Genomic DNA, 22312 nt, shown 5'->3' with positions numbered 1-22312 from the left:
TGCATGCGCTTCTGAATCTCTGGTTCAGAAATTTCACAGGAAGTCACTATACACTTCTGAAGTTTTTTGTTTTAATAAGTGATTTCACTGGCGCGTTTTGCTACATGACTTTACACAACACATTCAATTTAACCATGTCCTTAGTGGTGTTTAAAAACCCACAATGTATTACAGAAATGTGTTCGTTACAGTCCATTCTCCTTGAAAGGCTAAATATAGTTTTTCAAAAATCCCACATGTACTTAGTGTTGCCCCAGTTCTCACCACTAACTTGCAAGATGTTGTGCTTTTCTTAAAGCCCCTGCTCCTGGAGCACTGTTATTACATGAGAATCTCAACCTTTCATTCTAAAAAAAAAAAAGTAGCCGGTTTCTAGCTCTCACTGGAATGGAGGGAAGCTTGAAAACAAACTCTAAAGGCTCAAAAACTAGGAGGCAAATTAAAAGACTCCCCCTTGCTCTCCCCCAATTATTTTTTAATCTCATGGTATTTTGTGGCCTGATTTATGATTCTTGAATGCTTGGAATTGGCAACTCTGCTTTTTCCAAGCTATCCTCTCCTCTCTATGAAAGGCACCATTTTAACAAAATATTATAGAAATTATTGATACAGCACTTAGACAATATCATCGTGGCCCCAGGAAGCTCACAATGTAAGTTTAGCCATAAAACCTACATAACACCCACCAGGCTTGTTGTGCTCAATTGCACAGATCTTGTTTTGCGAGGACTGTGGAAAAAGGTTTTCTTTGATTGTCAGCCTTTCCTTAAGAACAAAACTTCCACAGGGAAGCAAACTGAATCCCACCACCTTTACATCAATATTTCCATCAAGCCACCACAGAAAGAATCCAGCATCTCTCTAAAAGTCAAGCTTGTGTCGGGAAAGTGTTCCACTTTCATGAAGTGGTTTATGCACCTAATTACAATGATGGTAATTACTAATGAATGCAACTGAGATGCCTATAAATTATCGTAAGCCACTTTTATCATACATTTCACATTACTACAAAACTTCTTTAAAAAGTTTCCATTTAAAAATCAAGATCAGAGATATGCAAGTATTAGTAATTTATGTTGTGGTAGTACCCAGAGACCTCCACCATGCTGGAGCTCTGTACCAGTTTCTGTCTATTATGACAGACAAAACATAGTAGGCTGCAGTTCATGCCCCGAAGTGTTTACAAAGATCTCTGAATTTTCCAGTGATTTCAAACATTTCAAGAAATATTTGATCCCATATCATCCCACCACTGCAGCTTTTACTTTATACACAGTAGAAGCAATTTTAGCTCACACCAAATAAAAGCAGATATACTAATTTAACAGCTACGCCACATTGAACAGAATGACCGTGCAAAAACCATATGCACACGGGTGGCCTGATTCTCCACTCTTACACCTGCATACTTATTGAAGCATATGAGGTTGCACTAACAACAGTGGAGAATAAGGACTTCGATGTTTGACTCAAACAATGTCATTATCATCAGTGATGCACTCACAAAATGGTTGGCACTGTGCAAAACAAATACAAGAGGCATTCTTGATCCTACAGTCTGGCAGGAAGGTGGAACCATTCACAAAAAGTGCAGAAAACAAGGAGAGGAAAAAATACAAACAAGGTTATCCATTGCAGTGTTGAATGTTTGGAACCTACTAACATTTGTGTTAATTTAAATTCCAAGAAAGTGATTTATAGCATCTGAACTCCAGGCTCAAAACTTAAAATTAAAGACTCAGAAGGAAATGCATTTTCTCAAGTTTAAAACTTATAAAAAACTGTTTGGGCATAAAACTGCCACTTTGATTTGTAAGAGAAAGTTACCATATATACTCGTTCATTAGCCCGGTCATTTATAAGCCGACCCCCCAAGATGGATAGATAAAAATAGTAAAAACCTGTATGACCCTTTCATAAGCTCCCGGCCCATCAGGGTAAGCTGCTGGCGGGTCAGGACGTTTTGTTTACCTGGAGCGTTCACAGGAACGGAGCCCCTCAGCCCCCTGTGGCCGCGGTTCGCGCCACTTCCCGCAGCTCCCATTGCCTGGGAACGGCGAACTGCGGACACAGGGAGCCGAGGGGCTCCATGCCTGCAGACGCTCCAGGTAAACAAAATGACAATGTATTAGATATTCAATTCAATGATTTTACAGAGTTTAAAATCAAATTTTAGTGTAGATCCATTTTAAGCTGACCCCCGCTCTTTGATGCATCACATTTTTACCAAAAATATTCAGCTCATGAATGAGTATATACGGTAGTTACTTATTAGTAACTGGAGGTTCTTCGAGATGTGCGGTCTCTATCTGTATTCCACTGCGGTGACACATGCACTGTATCAGGAGATAGAAGGCAGGACAGACCAACCGCCTTTCCAGTTCCTTCACCACAAGTCAGAGAAGAGCTGAAGCAGATGAGAAGGTGGGCAGGTATGGACCACACATCTCAAAGGATCCTTCAGTTATTACCAGGTAAGTAACTTTCTCTTTTGCTTCAAGTACTGGTCCCTATCTGCATTTCACTGTGGATGACTGGACAAGCAGTACTCAAATAGGAGGAGGGTGCAAGGTCATAGATGGCAGAGCAGAACAAAGGACTGCTGTTCCAAAAGATGCACTGGCAGAGGAGTACTGTACCATGGCATAGTGTCTAGCAAATGTGTGGATTGAGTGCCACATAGCTGCCTTACAAATATCAAGTAGAGGCACCTCTTGAAGCAACACCATAGATGTTGCTTGCGCTCTTGTGGAAAGAGCTCTTATCCAATGAATATGGGAAGGTTAGACAGCTGATAGAGAAAAACAGAGCCTGAGATCAATTTCGAGATTCTTTGAGAGGATACAGGCTGACCTCTGACCCTTTCCATTATGGCAACAAATAATCTAGGGGGATTTCCTGATTGTTTGTGTTCTCTGCAGATAAAAGGCTAAAGGTTCACCAAACATTGAGAGAATGGAACCCTTTTTTTTTTCTGAGCATGTGTGAGGTTTTGGGAAGAACACAGGTAAGTGAATAGACTGGTTCAGGTAAAAATCAGACTACTTTGGGGGTGAATTTAGGGTGTCAATGTAACAAAACTTTATGCTTATGGAATATAGCGTAAGGAGGATCTGCCATCAATGCTTCAAGCTCACCAACCCTGCTGGCTGAGATGATGGCTATCAGGAATGTGACCCTCTTGTATAGTAGAGACGTGGAACAAGAAGCTAAATGTTCAAAAGGACGCTTAGTTAGTACGGAGAGAACAAAGTTCAAGTCCCACTGAGGAGCACTCCCACTAACAATCAACTGCAAAGCGCCTGATGAGACAGTCTGCTAGCACATTTTGCTTTCCTGGGAAGTAGACAGCTGACAGTGTAATCTGGTTGCCAATGCACCAGTTCCACTGACTGACCTTTCTGCACACAGGGGGACAGATCTCACTCCTGCCTGTTTGTTAATGTAGAAAATAGGTCATGATGTTGTCGTCTGACATTTTTAGGGCATAGTGACCTTGAATGAACAGGAGAAAGGTTTCACAAGCCCTTCAAACTGCTTGTAGTTTGAGAACATTGATTGCATCCTCTACTTTCAAGGTGTCCAGGTGCCTTACGCTGTATGGTTGTCCAGGTCAGCTCCAAAACCCAACAGGCATGCGTTAATAATTATTGTTCTTTCTTGTGTGGAGGCGATGAAGGGAATGCTGACGCAAGCCTGATGGGGATTCTTCCACCATGACAGGGATATCGTACTACTTTGGTGGGAACAGTCACTATGGGGTTCGTGGACTGTTGGTTTGGCAAGTACACAGTTTGAAGCCACAATCATAGGCAATGAAGGTGGAGTCTTGCAAAAGGTGTGACCTAACGGCATGAGGCCACATGGCCTAGGAGAGAAAGAGGTTTTGAAAGGCACTCCGGGGTTGGTTATGATCTGGTCCAGGGTAATGTTCATAGACTGAAACCTGTCTCTCAGCAAGTAAGCCCTTGCCACGAAAGGTGTTGCTGGACATTTACAGTAGTGCTTGGGGGACAAACAGAAAAAGGATTAATAGATTCTGGATGCTCCTACAGCCTGGTCCCGTGAGACTCTACTGGATCTGGAAGAGTTGCAAGATGACCCAATGCATGTGTCCCCACTCATACCTACCCTATGGCCTGGGTGCATTTGAAAATAGGGAACCAGACTGGAACTCTTCGAACTGGAGTAGTCCCCAACTTGCCATGGGAAATAATCTAAAGGGACTGACGACACCATTTCTCCTTGCTACTATTCTGTCACCCAGAGAACCTGGGTACTGTTCTAGTCTGATTGTCTGACATCTTTCCAACTGCCATGTGAGACCTTTGTGATGGCCCACTGCAATGCAAGACGACTTGGAAACAGCAACAAGGAGCCAGGAAGGCCTGGCAACGAACAGACTTAGCAGCTGGCAAGCTGGCAGCTCAACAGAACCACCTTGGGACAACACTTCTTGACAGTGAATCAATGGTACCTCCAACTAGGACCTTTGATTTGGTTTAGGAACGAGATGACGCTATTAGAAAGGCACACAATTGGCATGTGGTGATTAATAGAATCATTGCACAGGAGAGTCAGGACTCCCAATTTCCCCACTTTGAACTACAAATTTATTTATTTTGCGAAGTGGAGAAGAATTTCCAGACAGGTGAGATACATCACCAGTTTGGGATGCTGGAAACCACCATCTCTGGTATCTCATATGAAATGGCTGGGTTCAACCCCTACAGGACAAGACAAAGGCCCTGAGAAAGACCCAGTTACCACCAAGAAGCAGGTGTGGGCTTTCCTGGGTCTAGCCACGTAGTGCCAAAGGTTCACGCCCCATTTCATGACACTTGCTGCACCACGGACAGACTTCAAGAAAGCCAATGCATCTCAAGCAGTCCAGGTTACACTGGGTTGTCCCAAGGCCTCTACCAAGATAAGGATAACCTCAGTCAACAGCCTGTGTGACAGTATTTGGACTTCTCACTCATGTTTATGTTACAAATGGATACTTCCACAGTTGGACCGGGAGCAATACTGTCAAAAACATTCAGGGGGTGGAATATCCTATACTGTGTATAACCCCGAAGCTGCAGCCACAGGAGAGCAGATACTCCACCACCAAGAGCATGCTGGGCCATCAAATGGATTGTAGGGGCCTTACAATATTATCTTTTAGGGCTTCCTTTGACCTAGTAACAGACCATGCAGCCCTTAAATGGTTGCAAGTGAGGAAGGACACTAATACATTACTCAGTAGTATCTATCATTACAACCATATGTTTTTTGTGTATGGCACCGGCCAAGTTCACAGCTCTAGAATGTGGACTTCTTTTCCTGAGACTGATGTTCTTGCAGAAGGGAAGAGATCAGAGTCCTGGGCCTGTTCTGCAGGGGAGGTGTGTGACTAAGTACATCAGGCCTTCTCTGCCCCTCAGTTCCCCACCCAAGGAAAATTCACTCATACTGGACCACCACCAAAACAGTCCTCGAAAGGCTTGGAAGGGCCAAGAAAAAAAAACACTGACCAATCAAGAACCAGCAGGCCAGTTAAGAAGGCTTGCCTGCTGTTGCTCAGGGACAGAGCTGGGTGAGACTGGAACAGAGCTCCTCAGGGCTAACCCAGACCCATACCAGGGCCTTGCCCTAAGCATGATTATTAATTGCTTGCCTTTTGCCACCTTGTGCCCCCCCACACCGTCTAAATGGGCACACGGCCAAGTCTTGAGTTGCCATTTTGTCATTTGATTGTTTTGAGACTGACACCAAGCTTATGGCACAGAATACTCTACTCCAAACCTTGCAGATGAAGGTGGGGAGTGTCCACAGAACCATGTATGGCCCAGAAGAGGGCAATGCAGAGCAGCCCCACTTCCCACAGTGGCCCATGAGAGCCACTGCTACTTTTTACTGCTCCCCACCTGACCAAAGAGTCTACCTTCTGCAGAGCTCCTAAAACAACAGACAAGCCAAAAAATTGGAATGTTATTAAACTATTTATATTTGGGACTGGGGTCTAACTATGCCGAGTGCTGTGCAAACTTAGAAATGAGACAACCCCTACCCTGACGGGCTCTGACAGAAGAAAAAAAGGCCTTTTCTTTTTTGAAAGGTTTCTGCTGCAAACAAATTTATGCATCTTTGCATAAAGAAAAAGTATGCAGTCATTTGCTCGGTCACAAAAATCACATAAGAAAAACTGTTCATATTCCCCCTCACCCCTTCCCTTCTAATTTTATAGGGAGGTTTCCCCCTCTCCCATCTGATTTAGTAATTCACATCTTTCACTTCAAGCATGAGAGTTTTCACATTTATCATTTAAGACACTAACTCGTGAAGATCATATTTCCAGTTTCACAGATACAAAGAAAGCGTTTGTAGTGCTTACTATTGTTAGCATTACACTTACAACATGTATCTTTAAAACTCATATAAATTGACCTCTCTCCAGTCTATCTGCGTTTCGGTTTTTGTTTTTTGAATGGGTATCTTGACACAAAGGGGTCTATTCACATTGTTTTGCATGAGGGAATTATGCTGACAAGTTCCTCTACACAGAGATGAGAATACACTCTATGATTGCTCAGGTTGACATTTCTGAACAGTATATGGATATTGATCAACAAGAGAATGACTGCTTGCAGCAGTAGCAGGTAACAGTATTGGTCTTTAGGATCCAAAACCAACACTGCCATAATTTTTCACTGGAGTTGTATTATGTATGTTTTTGGCTATCTATTCAGAAAGACAAAAACATACAAAGAACATACAACACATTCCCTCCCGCTTCCCCCACCCTCAGAGTGCAGTACATTTTAGTGAATATAACTTAGCTCATAATATAAGAACAGCTAACTCGCTAAGAGGAAACTTGCAATGAAGTAGTATTTTACTATTTTTATTTTACTAATGAATCATCCTTAACTGAAACTATTTCTAAATAAAGAGGACAAAAAAATTATAAACTTACAAATAATTTGTCAAAACTGTTTTTCATGTTCACACTGAACATTGTGCCAGATTTGGACCGTATTTAGCACTGGTGTAAATCCATTGCCTTTGTCCTCTGACATGAGGACAGAATTTGATCCCTTAGGTCTATGAACATTGCCAAATGGTATTATTTCTTACCACTTACATTTGTCATCTTGACTTTTATGCAGGACTATGCATCTTCTACTATACCTGACACATTTAGCAACACTAATGGTCTCATGCATTCATAGCTGCAACCATCCCATTCATGCTCAGAAGTCCATAGACTCAAATCCCTATGCGTTATTAAAACTATCATTTCGTACTTTTTTTGCAGAGTTTACCAAAGGGTGAGGTATAACAGACCAGTAAAGCTAGCTGTGAATATTAAATTGACATGTATCTGTTGGAAAGATTTATACCAGATTACAAAAGTAAACTTTGAATTTTAAACTTCAAACTGCACTCATTAGTTACTGACAGATGTCAGCCTCACTTACATTATTAGGTTGTGTTGGCATTCTATTATAACCAGCATTTTAAAGGGTTTTATAATTAGGCCATAAAATTCACTCCCAGCTGGAAAAAAAGGTCACAGCCTGGAAGCAATTTCATCCTTTACTTTTTTTTTTTTTTTGATACAAAAAGAAAATCAGATTTATATATTCTTAATATATAATCATTAAAAAGCAAAGATGCTAGGAATGTTTTGCTCACCTTAAGTTAAAAAAGGACATTTCAAAATGAATTCTTATTGGCTGTTAATCCAATCTACAGGTGCACCAGGGCCACTGATTATTTCCAGAGGAAAGTTAAACTGAGCAAGTTACATTTGTCTGTGTAAAGGGAAAAATGCCCAATGGACATGTCCAGTATGTTCACTATATCTAGCACCTATAAACTAAAATACAATAGCTGTTATATCTAATATTAACGCTTTCTGACAAGGGCTGTTTTGAGACAACTTAGTTAACATAAAGCCACAAAGACACTGGCATTTCAGTATCAGGTCAATCTGTGCTTTTTAAAGAGGTTTAGAACAATGTTGTTCCGAGATATCCTTTTTTGGTTCGGAAGTCACAAGGTGCTGAGGGCACTTGGCACCTGACAGAGTAGGATGTTTGGATATAGATTCCCTTGCCAAGGTTCACAAATCAAGGCAAGTGGTCATTTATCCTTTGTGCTAGCCAAATGGATACCATACTTGTTCATGGTGGGCTGGGGAAAAGGAGGAAGGCAGGCAGGCTCTTTTAGGTAAGACTTTACAATAAAGATCCTGCCTGTTTTGAGTGAACATTAGAATTCCTATGGCATTTCTCTTAATGGCAAGAGTTTGTCTCAATCACCTACTGAAGTGCAGTGTGCTGTGCACCAGCTGTCCAACTCCATGATGCCTCCCTTTGGTTTGTAAAGCACTTTTGGAGCCTTTGGATGAAAGGTTGTACATAAAATGTTAAATATCACATAATTCATGTTTTAAAAAGGCTGTAAATAGTCCACGCTACCAAATTTCATGCATTAATACAGGAAATTTCTTTACTTTCTTTTATTGTGGAAAACAATGAAACATGAAAGAACATTTTAGTGATTTCATTATCCTAACTCAAACAAAAGGAAACAAATTTTATTAGTAAAAGCAAACTTATTTAAAAGTAGGAAGTCACTTATTTGAATGCCAGTTTTTCACCACACCAGTTTGCAACATATGACTGCAAACAGAATTATCTATCAATCACCCTCAGAAATATAAATAGCTCATTCTGTTTATTCTCAAACACTTTGATATATCTAATTAAGGTCAATGCCAATGCTTAGAGTTATTTTTTTGAAATAGCTAGGTTACTTTCAAATAGTAATATCCGACTATATCAGTGGGTTACAAATATTTAAAAGGAGTAGCTTTTATTGGTGTAAAAAAGTGTCTTTCAGGTTTGTACACTTTGAAGAAAAGGAATGTATAATCATGAATAAACTAGTATTTCCCATTCTAAAAATCCAGTGGATGAAATCAAAGTCTAATAAAGGAGGCTGGCATAGGCTAAATTAAGCTGAGTATCTTCCGGTACATTTGAGACATCTGTTTACCTAAGTGCCAGTATCTGTGTACAACAGAAAACGGTCTGTGCAATGCAAGTCTAGCAGAAAGACCGACGACGTGACAGTTAAACTGATTCAGTGAGGTATTTCCCTACAGGATGTATTTTTATAATCGCTCTAGGCTTTGCAACGATTGTGTTTTGTTTTTTTGCACTTTCTGAAGAAATTGCTCAGACAGTGACTTCAGTCAAAAGCAAGTAAAGTACACCTCCTACAGTACAGTTTTACACTGAATACCTTCTAATATATAAAAAAAGAAAAAAAAAAGACAGCCTGGTTTCAAAATGAATGAAGCTCTTTCATTCTGGAACTAAACAACTGCAATATCACACCCCACCCAATACTTCATTCACAACTTAAAGAATTCCACTGAATTATTAACTCAGTAAGTGGTACAATTAACTCATTTCTCTTGAATTTCTAAGGACCTTAATAATTGACCTTCATTCTGGCCAAATTACTTTTAGAAATCAGAAAGTGGTTTTCCATATTAATGATGGAAACTTGCTGAATAACTTCTTTAATCCCAGATGGGGGTGGGGAGGGGAAATCAATAATTCTCTCTGCCACCTCCTCAGCCCCAGACGGACAGAACCAGGACCATCAACATAGCCCTTTGGGTACCAGCTTGGAAACATCAACTGAAAATATCTCATAGCTGGCATATTGTACCAGGATTCTTAACTTGATACATGGATACATTGTCAATGAACCTTATTCTAACAATGTTCTAAATCTAAATTACCAATGTTCTAAATCTTATTCATCCTTCCATGAATCAAGTTAAGAATTGATACATGCCAAACAGGCTTGGCATGAACTTGTTTATCACTGACTAATTTAAAAAGCCCACACAGCTGCCTGCAAGCTTACATGTGAGTTTATGGATAGCTCCTTTTCACATAAGGTCAAATGCAGCTGGTCTGGTACTCATTAGCTATTTCAACAATGAATTCTTACTTGTACTTATAGCAACTTGCCAAAGAGGAACAGTAAATCTGCATCGGATATTAAGCTTCATCCTCTTATGAGCACACTTCCAGAACAAAGTACTGTAAGTTTAAGTACTGCTTTTCAGGGCTGACGGAGGGCTACATGGTGTTGAACACTTATGAGAAGGCCAGCTATCTGTAAGACATTTGTTATACAAGTGACATTTGTAGAAGGAAAAACAGTATCCGTAATGAGATTTCCTTTCCTCGCTGTCCCCAGATCACACACTATTGGGCTGTCCTTTGCAGTCAGAGCACAGGGAGGCCTGCAACACAGAGGCTTCACTTCATTAAATGCCATTTTGGGCCCAATTTCAACATTGTGATCCACTCTGCTGATGCAAAGAAAGCAAAGCGCCAGATGCTCTCTGTGCCTGCCACCTCAGTAGTGCTTCATTCACGATTGCAAAAAACTTCAAGCCCCCATTCAAAACTAAGTACCCCCAGCCTGGTCTCTCCTGTCAGAGGACAAAGTGCTGGCTTGTCTTCAGCTCACTTTTGATGCTTGATTATCATCTCCTAGCCTGGCCTACTGCTATCTCCTTTCCTTCTTCCCAAGCCTGCTGGAATTTGAACTTTAAATGGATGTCCTCCCTGCTAACAATAGATAAAAAGGGAGCCTTTGATTGTTCATGCGTTGCTGAAAAGAAAGACCAGAGATTCATCCTGGCTGCAACCTAGCAGGATCTCATCAAGCACAGCTCCCATTCCATTCCAATGTGACGCTTTAGCCTGTAGCTACTCATTCAAGCTCACCGTGTCTATGTTTCCATTCAAAAAGGATGAATTCTTCAGGTTTCCCGTTAAGAAATTAAATGTCGATCCTGTGAATGAAGGGCAACACCAAGCTTGGAAAGCAGCCAAAAGGCTCTAACAACACTCAGTAGTTTGGAGTTAATTCAATACTTACTGCTTTCCAGCAGGATTTATAGTTGCATTATTTTTAAAGAAAAAATTACATAATCATGTTTAGGGCTTGGTAATAAACTATTTTTGGCGCCATCTGTTTTTCTAGTTGCTTGTGCCCCACTTAGTAGAATTTACTTTTATATGGCTCCTTATGACTGACCCACTTAAATTGCTCCAGTTACCAGACCCGAGAGCAAGACACAGGTTAGCTATACACAGAATATGTGATGCAATCAAATCTTTCCCAAATCACCTTTTAGAAAATACCACTTAAAAGAAAGCAGACTGAAGATAATCCTGAGTTGGTGCAAACCAGACTGTCTTCAATTTAAAAAATCTGCACAAGTTTGTAAGTAACACCAGGCAATACATTTCATACAAAGAATGTTACTATCTGGAAAGTAAAAAATGCTCATTAACTGCGTTAAATCATCTGAAAAATGTTTACTCCTGGCAGTGTTTTTCTGAGAGATAGTTGCCAAGTTTCAACCTCATTAAACCCATAGATATTCTGTAACAACTACATTCTGTCAGGCCATACTACCGTTATAGAGAGGGAAATGGAAAGTGGAAGCAGCTGCTGCAGGCAACTTGCCCCAGCAGAGAGGAGATGGTTCAAACAGCAGCTGCCACCCAGGCAAGAGCCCCCCCCCAAACCCACCAAATTAACTCTTCAAACTCACATTTATATTCTGCTCTTAGCGTGGGACACAACACTGGTGGCCTCCTCAGCATGACAAGAGGGATAAGAGTGAAGGGGTTGCTGATTTCTCAAATTCTGATTCAAGTAATGCTTTGGATACTTGCATACTGATTAAGTTCTCAGAAACACATTGAGTAGGAGCAGCAGTACATTCATCTTGACCCATGACACATCCAAGTTTCCTTTCTAACCAAAATAGCAGCAAAAATATTTAAAGGCTTTGCTCTTAATTATGTCAGATTTAAAAAATTCTACTTAAAACAAGGGAGAAAAAAGTTGTTAGTATTGAACAAATGTTCTTCTTACCCTTTGTGTGGGGCAGCAGTGTTAAAGGTTATTGGTTTACTGGACTTTGCAGCATAGCTATGGGTGATGTTCCTAGAAAATAGGGGTTATGCTGAAAAAGCAAAGAAATGATCGGTATTATGCAATATTAACTCACTTATGTACTTGGAACACGTGATATAATCACACGTATAGGCGCATGTGCACAATCTCTTTAGTGAACTCTAGACCTAGAAATAAAATTCTAAGGATTTCAAATCAACTCTTCAAGCAATCCATATTATTGAAATCAAGTTCACTTGGCCCTGACAGTTGGGTTTTAATCACTTTCTGGAAGAGAGTACAACTAGCATACACTGAGTGAACGGTGGGGGTGGGACGGGAGTTTAAATACTCCAACCGGAATAAGTTTTGTATGTCACAACAGTCAATTAAAGGTATACCTTGCAACCACCATTATTTTATTTTATTTTTTAAATAAAACTCAGCAATTGGCAACATGAATTATAACTCCCAAAGGCTGCTGCACGACCTGCATGTGCATTTACAGTATGTGAATTACTGAAGAATGTGATGGCTGATGAAGGCTCCTGCCTGCAACCAGAGGGTTTGAGACTCACTGTTTTTATTAGCAAACTGTTATAGTTTCCAAACTTCAAGTGGCTGAGGAAACCATCTCCAGCTTTCTGCCCAACACACCTAACCCCGTAACCTGGTGCAACCACAAATTTATGGATTTTTAGGGACACTCACCGATTACTACAGAAACATGCCCTATCAGGAAAAGTTGTAGGAAACAAGCTAACAACTACAGCAGAACCCCAGAGTTATGAACACCTCAGGAATGGAGGTTGTTTGTGACTTTGAAATGTTCGTAACTCTGAACAAAATGTTATGGTTGGGCTTGACACTTATATCCAGACTTTAGTGAGGCTGGAACCCTGGTATAAAGGAAGTCAGGAATTTGGAAAAAAGTCTGCAAATAGCACTCAAGTGTGATTTTGGTTTGTTTTTTTGTGGGGCCAAAAGGAAGAGAGTGGAGAAGAGACAATACTCTATGGAAACAAATCTGATCTACACCTCAAGCACTGAACCATTTTCAGCCAATACCCATGGAACAGTAACACCTACTATGTCAAAACCGCCCAAGTCCTGCTACGGCTACACAACCCTGAACATTGCCTTTCATCCCAAAAGATAATGAAGTGCTTCACAAAAGCTACATACAACTATCTTCCCCCCGCCCTGCAGTGGAGTATAGTGCAGCACCCATACAGGGGTGCGAAGGAACATTCAAGGGGGCGCAGCGGGACCGGAGCCAGCCCCCATGGCAGGGTGGAGAGGGAGTGCCACCCAGTCCCACTCCACTTCTAGCTCTGCTTTGGCCCTGCCCCCAGCCACGGTCCCAGCCCTGCCCCTTGCCCACAGCTCCACACCCAGTCCCAGCTCTGCTTCTCCCCACTCCTGGCCCCACTCCTGGCCCCAACCCTGGCCTCAATCCTCTTACCCCGTCCACATCTCCCACCTTCCTGGACCTGGAGTGGCGGAGGGGATGCAGATAGAGGTAAGGGGAGGTGCAACCCTGAAAAATTTGGGGACCACTGAATTTGAGGGAGGGGGCAAACCTTACACAGAGTCATGAGGTCAGTGTCCACAGAACAGGCAGAAGCTCTCTTTCTAAGGTCAAAAGACCCACTCAGGAGGAGTGCATGAAACAATCTTATTCTGCCAGTGTTCATCCTGTTGGGAGGTGAATCTTTGTAACAAGCAACTATGAGTGGTGAGTGGGGGGTAGAAAAGTTATTATAGACTAGTTACTAGGATACTTTAAAAGTCTGAACTCTCACTAGCTACCTGACCAGGATAAATAACCCACCAGATTTATAAATTGCACCTTGTTTTTTAGGTTAAAAAAAATTCTAGAAAGGACCAAGTCACATGCATATTTGTAACTATTACAACTATTTATCTTAGAAATCCTTTTAGCCCAAAACAGGACATTTTATAATGAACAATTTTATCATGAACAATTGTTAATGCACGGTGAATCTATTTCCCCCTTACTAAAAACTAACAATATGCTGTTGGCACAAACTATTTTTTTTTTGGGAGGGGGGGGGAGAGGGAACAGACATGGGTCAGAAAAATGTGTAATTTAGTTTTTTTTAAACACATCCGTACCATCCTGTTTCATGGGATTAATTGTTAGACTGAGCATACCAGATTTAGCCCCCTGCATCAATCTGGAGTTTAAAGTGAGGTCACCTATTTTGATTTGTTCAGTGTTTAATAACTTCTAATTTGGATGTGTGTTAGCATTTATTAAAGCAGCAACTAATATTAGACACTGGGAAATTGATAGTTATGATGTATGAACAGCCCCACAGTTATTAAGTGTGTATCTTAAGGCCTCCTCTACACTTTTACTGTATTCTGAACCTGACATGTTCTTGATGTCTGACATTAGAGAGGTTTTAGCAACTTCATAGTTAAATTTGCATTTAGTTTCAGTCAAAGCAGGGTTAAAATCCCTTAGATGAAAATAAGATGTGCACATCAGTTATACCACTTACTTTTAAAGGTTTTATCTTAAACATGGCTTTATTGTCAAACTTGAAAACTTAAGTCTCAAATATGACAATTTTATTTGAACTTAGTATTACTAATAACTATTTTATACCAGAGAACCAAATCAAAATTTAAATAAATAGTCAAGTAAGCCTACGCGAGATCTCATTACCCTGCAGAGTTCTTGATTCCAGCCTCCACAGATTTAGGAACTCTTGCAAGGCAGTATGAATTTTGCAGGGACAGAGTGGTAGCAGCCCAGGCACTCTGGGGAGATTAGTATCTCTTCAGGGCACTGGAATCTATTGAGCTCCTTACAGTCTTCTTGCTAAGCCACTTAAGCAAGAAGAGAGAGTTTGTCTGTAGAAGCAGGAAACCTTAAGCAGCTCAATAGTAACAGACAACTTGGGTTCAACAAAACCAGTGAAGATGCTACTTTCTCTGTGGAGTTTCCCAGCTGTATAGGAGGTATGTCTGGTGTTTATCAGACGGAATGTGAGAAAAGGGCTTTCAATTCTGCTTTAAATCAAGGCACTTTCAGTGGGCTGGGAGATTCAAGGATTGAAAAACTAAAAATTCCACACTCCAGCAGAGCACAGGTATCTTGAGCTCATTATAGATTTGTTAAATCCTGCTCCACCCCCCCGCAAACCCTTCAAACCATGCCTATATGCAGTACCTGCCATCACTAATTCCAGACTTCTCTCACCCTTTGACTCAAGACTCTGGCATCACACAAAGTTGTCAGGTACACAGTTTTCTGCACAAACTATTATAAATTTAGCACTGTACAACAAACTTTATGTACGCAGTGCATAAGGTATGGGGTTCTAGTTTTAGGAGATGTGCACACAGGAAATTCCTACTTTAGCTCCATCAAGTCAGCTCCTATCCTGAATGTAACATTACAGTTAAACCTAAGGTTTAAAAAATTTGGAAGTTAAGTTTTAAACCATGAGCTATATAAAAGTTCTTAACTGGTGTTCTGGTTCAGACTTTGGGATGTTTGTGTAATGAATAGGGGGGAATTTTGACATTCTAATAATATTAAACAATACTAATAATTGCAAAGATAATGGAATATAGCTTTTATTACACAAAGGCTACTGTGGCTAATTATTTCCATAATTCTTGATGTTTAGGGTTGGAGTTCTCTTTTTAAATTATAACCTTGATACACTACATTTAAAGTATAACATCATCCACTTGTGCAATCTTAAGTTTGTGTGATAATAAATAAGAATTTTTAATTTCTACTTAGACATGCTGTACAGTTGGATCAACACCAACAAGCACATCCGGATTTCAAAAAGGAACGGGGAAACTAGTTTACACATAGACCTATAAAACACGGGAGAACAACTTTCAAAGTCTGAAGTAGCACAAGACGGTTAAGCCACAAGACACCTGTGACACAAATATTATGATACTTTCCAAATATGTACCAAAGACCCCAATTTTCAGATTATGCTAGTTAGACCCTAAAATAAGAGCTAAAAAGCCTGAAAAAAATTCACTTCCTACCTCTAGCCCAAACCCACCTAATCTAAAAAAAGTCTTTAAACGAGTCTGACCTTTTATAATGTAATTGGCACTAAAGAAAAACTATTTGTTTTTAAAAGGTTAAAACCTATGTTTTTAATGAAACAAAAAGTTATGTCACAAGTACTACTAAACACTAAGTTAAATAAAAATACTTCTTATCAATATCATGCCATAGTTCTCTTGTCCTCTCACTGCAAAGATCTTCCACCTTTACCATCAATAGGTGTCAAAGAAGGGTGGCAGGGTGCATAGTGATCATGGAAAACAAGAAATTAACTTTCATACTAGTTTAATGAGAAATAGTTTAATGAGAAAAAGAGTAACTAGCTCTAAATAAATAAATATGCTCTAATAAATTGGTTAGTCTCTAAGGTGCCACAAGTCCTCCTTTTCTTTTTGCGAATACAGACTAACACGGCTGCTACTCTGAAACCTAGCTCTAAACACTTTCCCAAAACATGGCTCTCTAAGGATAAGTCTACACTACAGAGACCATACTGGTTTAGCAATCCAGCATAGCCCAGTAGCATAGCCGCAGCCTACACCACCTCCCTGAACGAAGTTAGCTATGGCAACAGAAGTTGGCTTCCATTGATAGCGACATTTACACTGGAGGTTGTTCCAGCACAGCTATGTCAGTCAGGGGTATGTTTTTCAATCTCCTCCCGCTCCCCTCCCACACGTACCTCAACATAGCTATGCTGATATAATTTTTCCAGTGTAGACCAGGCCTAAGTCTTCTTTAGAGGAAAGAGAATGAACAAGTTATGGACAATTCTCAACTTCATTAAATTCTGTCCAAGTAAGGGCAGCATGATCAGGTCCCACAGCATAATCGCCTCTGAATTTCTTTAGCCTACAGAGCTTAACGCTTTTACGTCTTTTAGGAAAGAAAATTCACATGTGAGAGAAGAGGAATTAGGTCAATTTTTACAGCTGTACTAAGTCAACAAGATGGGCTGAATCCTAGGAAATAAACATTTAGCACAAATGGCAGACAGTATTCCAGTGCTGTACAAATACTTTAAACAGTACACTACTTGTATTCCTTAAACAGACCAAGAGGGTTTTATTTCTTAAAGCATTACAATTTACATATAACACCAAACAGGAGCACAGTCATTTGGATACTGGAAGCAAGGCAGATCCCCAATAGTGGAGAAAATTAAGGATTTAAAACTCTTCCAAAACCTCAGAGAATACTTTCAAGTGTGCTCGCAATTCAAGAAATACACATTTCTGATTACTGTTTCTACTGGACCAGCATCATAGTCACCATTTGTCATTATCAAAGCTTTCAGAAGTTAGTCAGTTTTGGAAACTAAGAACTCCAAAGCTCCTGAAATGCTCTTCCACTTAGATTCCAAAGGTATGAGAGTTATTCAGCTATGCTGATACTGTACAGGTGGAATGAATGTTCGATTAAGTGCTTCCCAGGTCTCTTGCACACTCCAACATTAGTATGCGAGACTCTCTCCTACACAACACTAACATTCTTAGGGATCAGGATTTCAACACCTGAACACAACTGGCAGTAATAAGAAACACAAAGAGCACCCAGTATACCCAATACTGGAAAAGCCTTAACTGAATTTATTTGCTTCCATGATTTTCTGCAAGACTCTTGGATACTGGAGACCAGAGAAAGGAGTGTTCAACATTCCCACTCTTTCATTCTTTTATTCCACTCCCTATCCATCACCACATCTACCAGGGGTATATTGAACAGATCGATCCTTCTAGCCAATGACACTTCCTCCTTAATTTGTAGAATTTTAATCAAAGTGGTCCAAAGTAACAAGTTCTGCAGAAGCATTTAGGAGGGAAGCTTCCCCCCCCACCCCCCGGGTTTTCTTCTATTGGGGAGAACAGAGATAACTAAGTTTGTTTACAAGGTCAAGCTGACCGGAATAGTTATTCCGGAATAGGCGCCTAGGTGGAGTCTCTTATTCTAGAAGAAGAAAGTCCACACTGGGAACTGCTCCAGAATAGCTACTGTGCTTTAAATTCACACCCTACCTTTTTATGGAAAAACTTCTCCATGTAGGCAAGCTTGAACTCATTCTTCCAAATTATATGTGGAGCCCCGTTAAGACTTGTCTGCTTAAAACAGGAGGTTGTCAAAGTCTGAATGTGAATAAGGGAAAAGAAAAAAGGTTCTAAGTCTTATTTAACCATTTTGAAAAATCTTCCTGAGAAAGAATGCTGATGCTGTTTTTAACATAATCACAACTGAGGGAGTTCCCCTTTGAGTGAGAGAAACTTGGCAGGTCTGAAGATGCCTTTTGTTGGTTTGCTCTGTGTACCTTGCATTAATTAAGCAGAATCTAATTAAATGTAAGTCTGGTTCAGAGGAGCTCAACAGCATCCCCCAGGTGGAATCAAGGATGCTTCAAGTCCAAGAGAGAGAGGGAGATAGGGACACAAGGTTGCAAAAGAGCAACATGAGTGCTTTGATTCTCTAGGGTAAGAACTAGAATTAGCTTGATACATTTATTTTACAAAAAAGGAATGGTCTGGTATATTTAGGTTTCTAGAACAAAATTCATGTGCACTGACAAAAGGGATATAGCAATTTAAGTCCAGGCAATTTCCATCAGGAATTTAAATTAGTTTTACAAAGCCCCAACCTAATGAAAATTTGTACTATTGAAATGTAGATTAAAATTTAAATTGAACTAAATTAAAATCAAAAACAGACTATAATTCAGTTCAACGGTCTCATTTCAGTTTCATTACTAGTAAGGTATCTTATTTAACTTCTGCAAAATTGTTGTCAGCAAAGAACAAAAAAATATTAAAAATGAAGGCCTCGGTCCTTTTTTTTAAATATAGCTGAATTGCTGTAGGTAGAACCCAGTTCCATCTCCCACAAGCTTTAAAAAAAAAAAAATTCTGTGCTCCATCTTCTTTCGATGCCAAAAAAGGCGGCTTTTTTAAAAAAAAAAACCTTTTAATGAATCTGAGATTCAAGGTACTATTGAGGGGAAGCTTAGGCAAAGAGGCAAGTTTTACATTTTGCTCTGAACATGGCAAGTGTAGTGGCCATGCTTTTTTCTTCTCGTAGCAAGTTCTAAATTCTTGGTCCACTCTAACAAAACCTTTTTGTAAGTAAGTGTCAGAATATTAGCACAGCAACTTTTAAAAAATGTTTAACAGGAGTTTATAGTGGAAAGTCTGACTTAACTGTAATAGCTTTTGAGATTGAAAATCCGTATGTTTGAGGCAGTGTCAAAATCTTAGCTGTGAATAAAAAAAGCTGCTTTCTGTATCATTCAGTTTTAAAATTAAAAAGCAAATGCCAGTTCAGTCAGTAATATCAGGATGCAACCACAAGCACACTTCCAAACAAACCAAGATAACGGACACAGAACAATGACACTGAATAATATACTTTCTATGTAAAATCATCTGTTCAGCTTAAATAACTAGACATTAAATTTCAGCTCAGACTGCCTTGTATCACACTACAGATAGTTAAGAGTTGTGCCACTCAGGAGCTGTGTTTTGGTTTCAAATACACTGTTATGGTTACAGACTTAATGTCCAAGGTCCCTGGTGTCTGATTATAGTAACAGACATCTTTTTTCATCTGTGTTGGCTAACGCAAATATTTACTAGAGCTATTTTGTTTTGATACATTAAAGATAGGCTTCACCTGTCTACCAGCCTGAGTGTTCAGACTTCTACCTGAAAGTTAGGTAAACTACATAACAGCTGTTTGCATGGCACAGCAAACCTAAAATATTAAGGGTGTAGTCTCCAACTCTTGGAACACTGCAAAGCAGCAACAAGATTGACAAAGGACAATGGGAAACCAAGGCAGAGAAGTTAACTGATTTACTCAAGGTCAATGGCTGAGCTGGAAAGAAAACTCAAGTTTTCTGACTTCCTAATCCATTATCCTAAAAGCAATATTTAGACAGACACATCTGGGTCATATTACTTTAATTAATTGTATTACAGTGATGGCTATGAGCCCTGGCCAGGACCACGGCCTCTATGTGCTAGGCACTGTACAAACACTTGACCTGTAAGGCCGATTCCTCATAGCCCTATTTTAGGTATCTTCTGCCTGCTGCTCCATGATTCACTGACCTCTCAAAAGAATTGCTCCTATGACAGAAAACGTTTCCTGTAAGCTAACCAACAACCCTCCTAATTTAAATTACCTAAGCCCCGATCAGTAAGGAAGTTAGCTGAAGGCCTCATATTGCTTCAGCTTCTGTCTTATCTCTATGGGCTGTGTTACATGCCTTGAAAAATCCTGTTTAAGACAATACAAGTTCTAGAGAACAGAGAAAGACAAGGACCCAAAGACATGAAGAAAAGCTGTATTTCAGGCTAACTTTGGGTCCCTGCTCTCACATCAAGAGAACTGAGCCCCACCATCTAGCTACAGATGTATTCATGTTAAAATGTTGTAATTTATTTCATTTACTCCTCTTGACTTCTTTTATGAGCTTCAGACTATGTCCGCTGTGAAAAAAGTTCCCTACAAGTCCACTGCTGTATGCAGTGTTGTTGTAGCCATGTTGGTCCCAGTATATTAGAGAGACAAGGTGGGAAAGGTAATATCTTTCATTGGACCCAACTTCTGTTGGTGACAGAGACTAGCTTTTGAGCTTACTCAGACCTGAAGAAGAGCTCTGTGTAAGCTCAAAAACTTGTTTCTCTCACCAACAGAAATTGGTCCAATAAAAGATATTTCTTCACCCACCATGTCCCTGTAAGTCCAGCATTTTGTCCAGGTATTTGAAGAAAAGAGCTTATAAGAACGCTATTCATTTGACTCGTGTTTGGTTAATGAAAAAGAAGCCATGCTTCCAGAATAACTTAATAAATACAATAAAATAATAATAAAATGATGATGATGAATTGGTTAAGCACCAACTTTGTGCTCAGTGCTGTTAACACCCACACTCTGTCCATGCTCTGATGAACTTCAAATCTAAATAGACAAAAGATCAAAGAGGGATGGACTCTAAACACTCTTGCTTATGAAATACAATTGAGCCTTAGGAAAAAACTCATTGGTGGAGCCATCCAGAAAGACAGAAATATTAACAAAGTTGTAAACTAGGACCAGACTTCAAGAAATAAAGCAATATTTGAACTCATTGTTCCAAGTCCTAAAACAAAACCACAAACCACTGCAGTATTTATTTTTTTAAAAATCTTGAGATGTACAATGAGCAGCATAAATAACTCTACAGCTACTACAGTTCCCTCTTGCCTTTCCATTCCTATGCCTGTAACAGAATATGGGACAATGCAAGTGACCTAAAAAAAAAAAAGACCACTTTACTCTAAGCAACCTTGTTCTTTCTATAGTTCTCTCAAGAACTCACTTCAGCTATCCTTTCACCACTTTTGCTGTCATATCTAGCCTCAATCCCAGAGCAGAGATAATTTGTATTAATAATCATAATATGGTGATGGTCCAGAAGTCCCAGTTAGGACTGGGGCCCAACTGTACTAGGCTCTGCACAAAAACATGTAGAAAGACATCTGCCTGGAGGAACATTCAGCACACACAATGTTTAAAAATAGCTCCAAGAAAACCAGATGCATGCCCAACAAGTTACTGAAAACGGGATGCATATATTTTTGTAAAACATGAATGCTCCCTCCCCAAACAGGAACAATTGGCTGGTACATCAATCTTAACGGGACACCATCTCAAACTCTGTAAAAGGCAAGCACATGAAGAACGGTGTTGATAGCTTGAAGCTGTCTTGCCTTCCTTCAAGCGGGGAAAAATTTGAATCTTGCAAACAAAAATAATGGGAACAATATTAAACAAGTTAGCCACACATTTAGACAGCCCCAGTCTTGCTTCTTAGTTCCAGGACAGATCACAATCAATTACATTTGTAGCAGAAGTTCTCAAACCAACACTGGAGAATATCATCTTGGGAAAGTCTGTACAAAGGGTAACCTCTCCCCTGTTACAGAGCTGTGGGAATTAAGAGGTGGTTCAGGGCTGCCAGGCATGGGGAGTGGGCTGCGGGGACTGAGCAAAAGCAGTCAGGCACTTAGTCTCAGCAGCTAGTTCTAGACTATTTAAGGAAATAAGGGCCAGCCTTTCCCTCACTTCTTATGAAGCCAGCTTGGGAGAGACCAAAGGGATGGGATGGTTGGATGATGACTCCTTCCTCTGAAGTTAAATGATGCATTTTGGTGGGGGAAGAGATGAGAGATATCAGTGCTCAGATAGCACTGTATTTTTGGAGCAGGGAAGGCA

General features: G+C 40.1%; 1 protein-coding gene across 7 annotated transcripts in view; it reads right to left on the bottom strand.

The window, feature by feature from the left end:
• The window catches only part of FAM53A (family with sequence similarity 53 member A), a 98303-nt gene that overhangs the window by 5300 nt on the left and 70691 nt on the right, over positions 1-22312 (bottom strand). For 6 of the 7 annotated variants that reach the window (XM_084626867.1, XM_084626868.1, XM_084626869.1 and 3 more), the window contains one exon: positions 18085-18192. The exons of the other annotated variant lie outside the window; for it this stretch is intronic. In XM_084626867.1, coding sequence (XP_084482993.1) covers positions 18085-18192 — 108 coding nt within the window. The remainder of the gene's footprint in view (positions 1-18084; positions 18193-22312) is intronic. 7 annotated transcript variants of the gene reach the window in all.

The sequence above is a fragment of the Lepidochelys olivacea genome (genome assembly GCF_965140295.1).
Source record: "Lepidochelys olivacea isolate rLepOli2 genome assembly, chromosome: 4".
Lineage (NCBI taxonomy): Eukaryota > Metazoa > Chordata > Testudines > Cheloniidae > Lepidochelys > Lepidochelys olivacea.
Note: the sequence above shows the minus strand (reverse complement) of the source record. Positions and strands in the feature narration are given on the sequence as shown.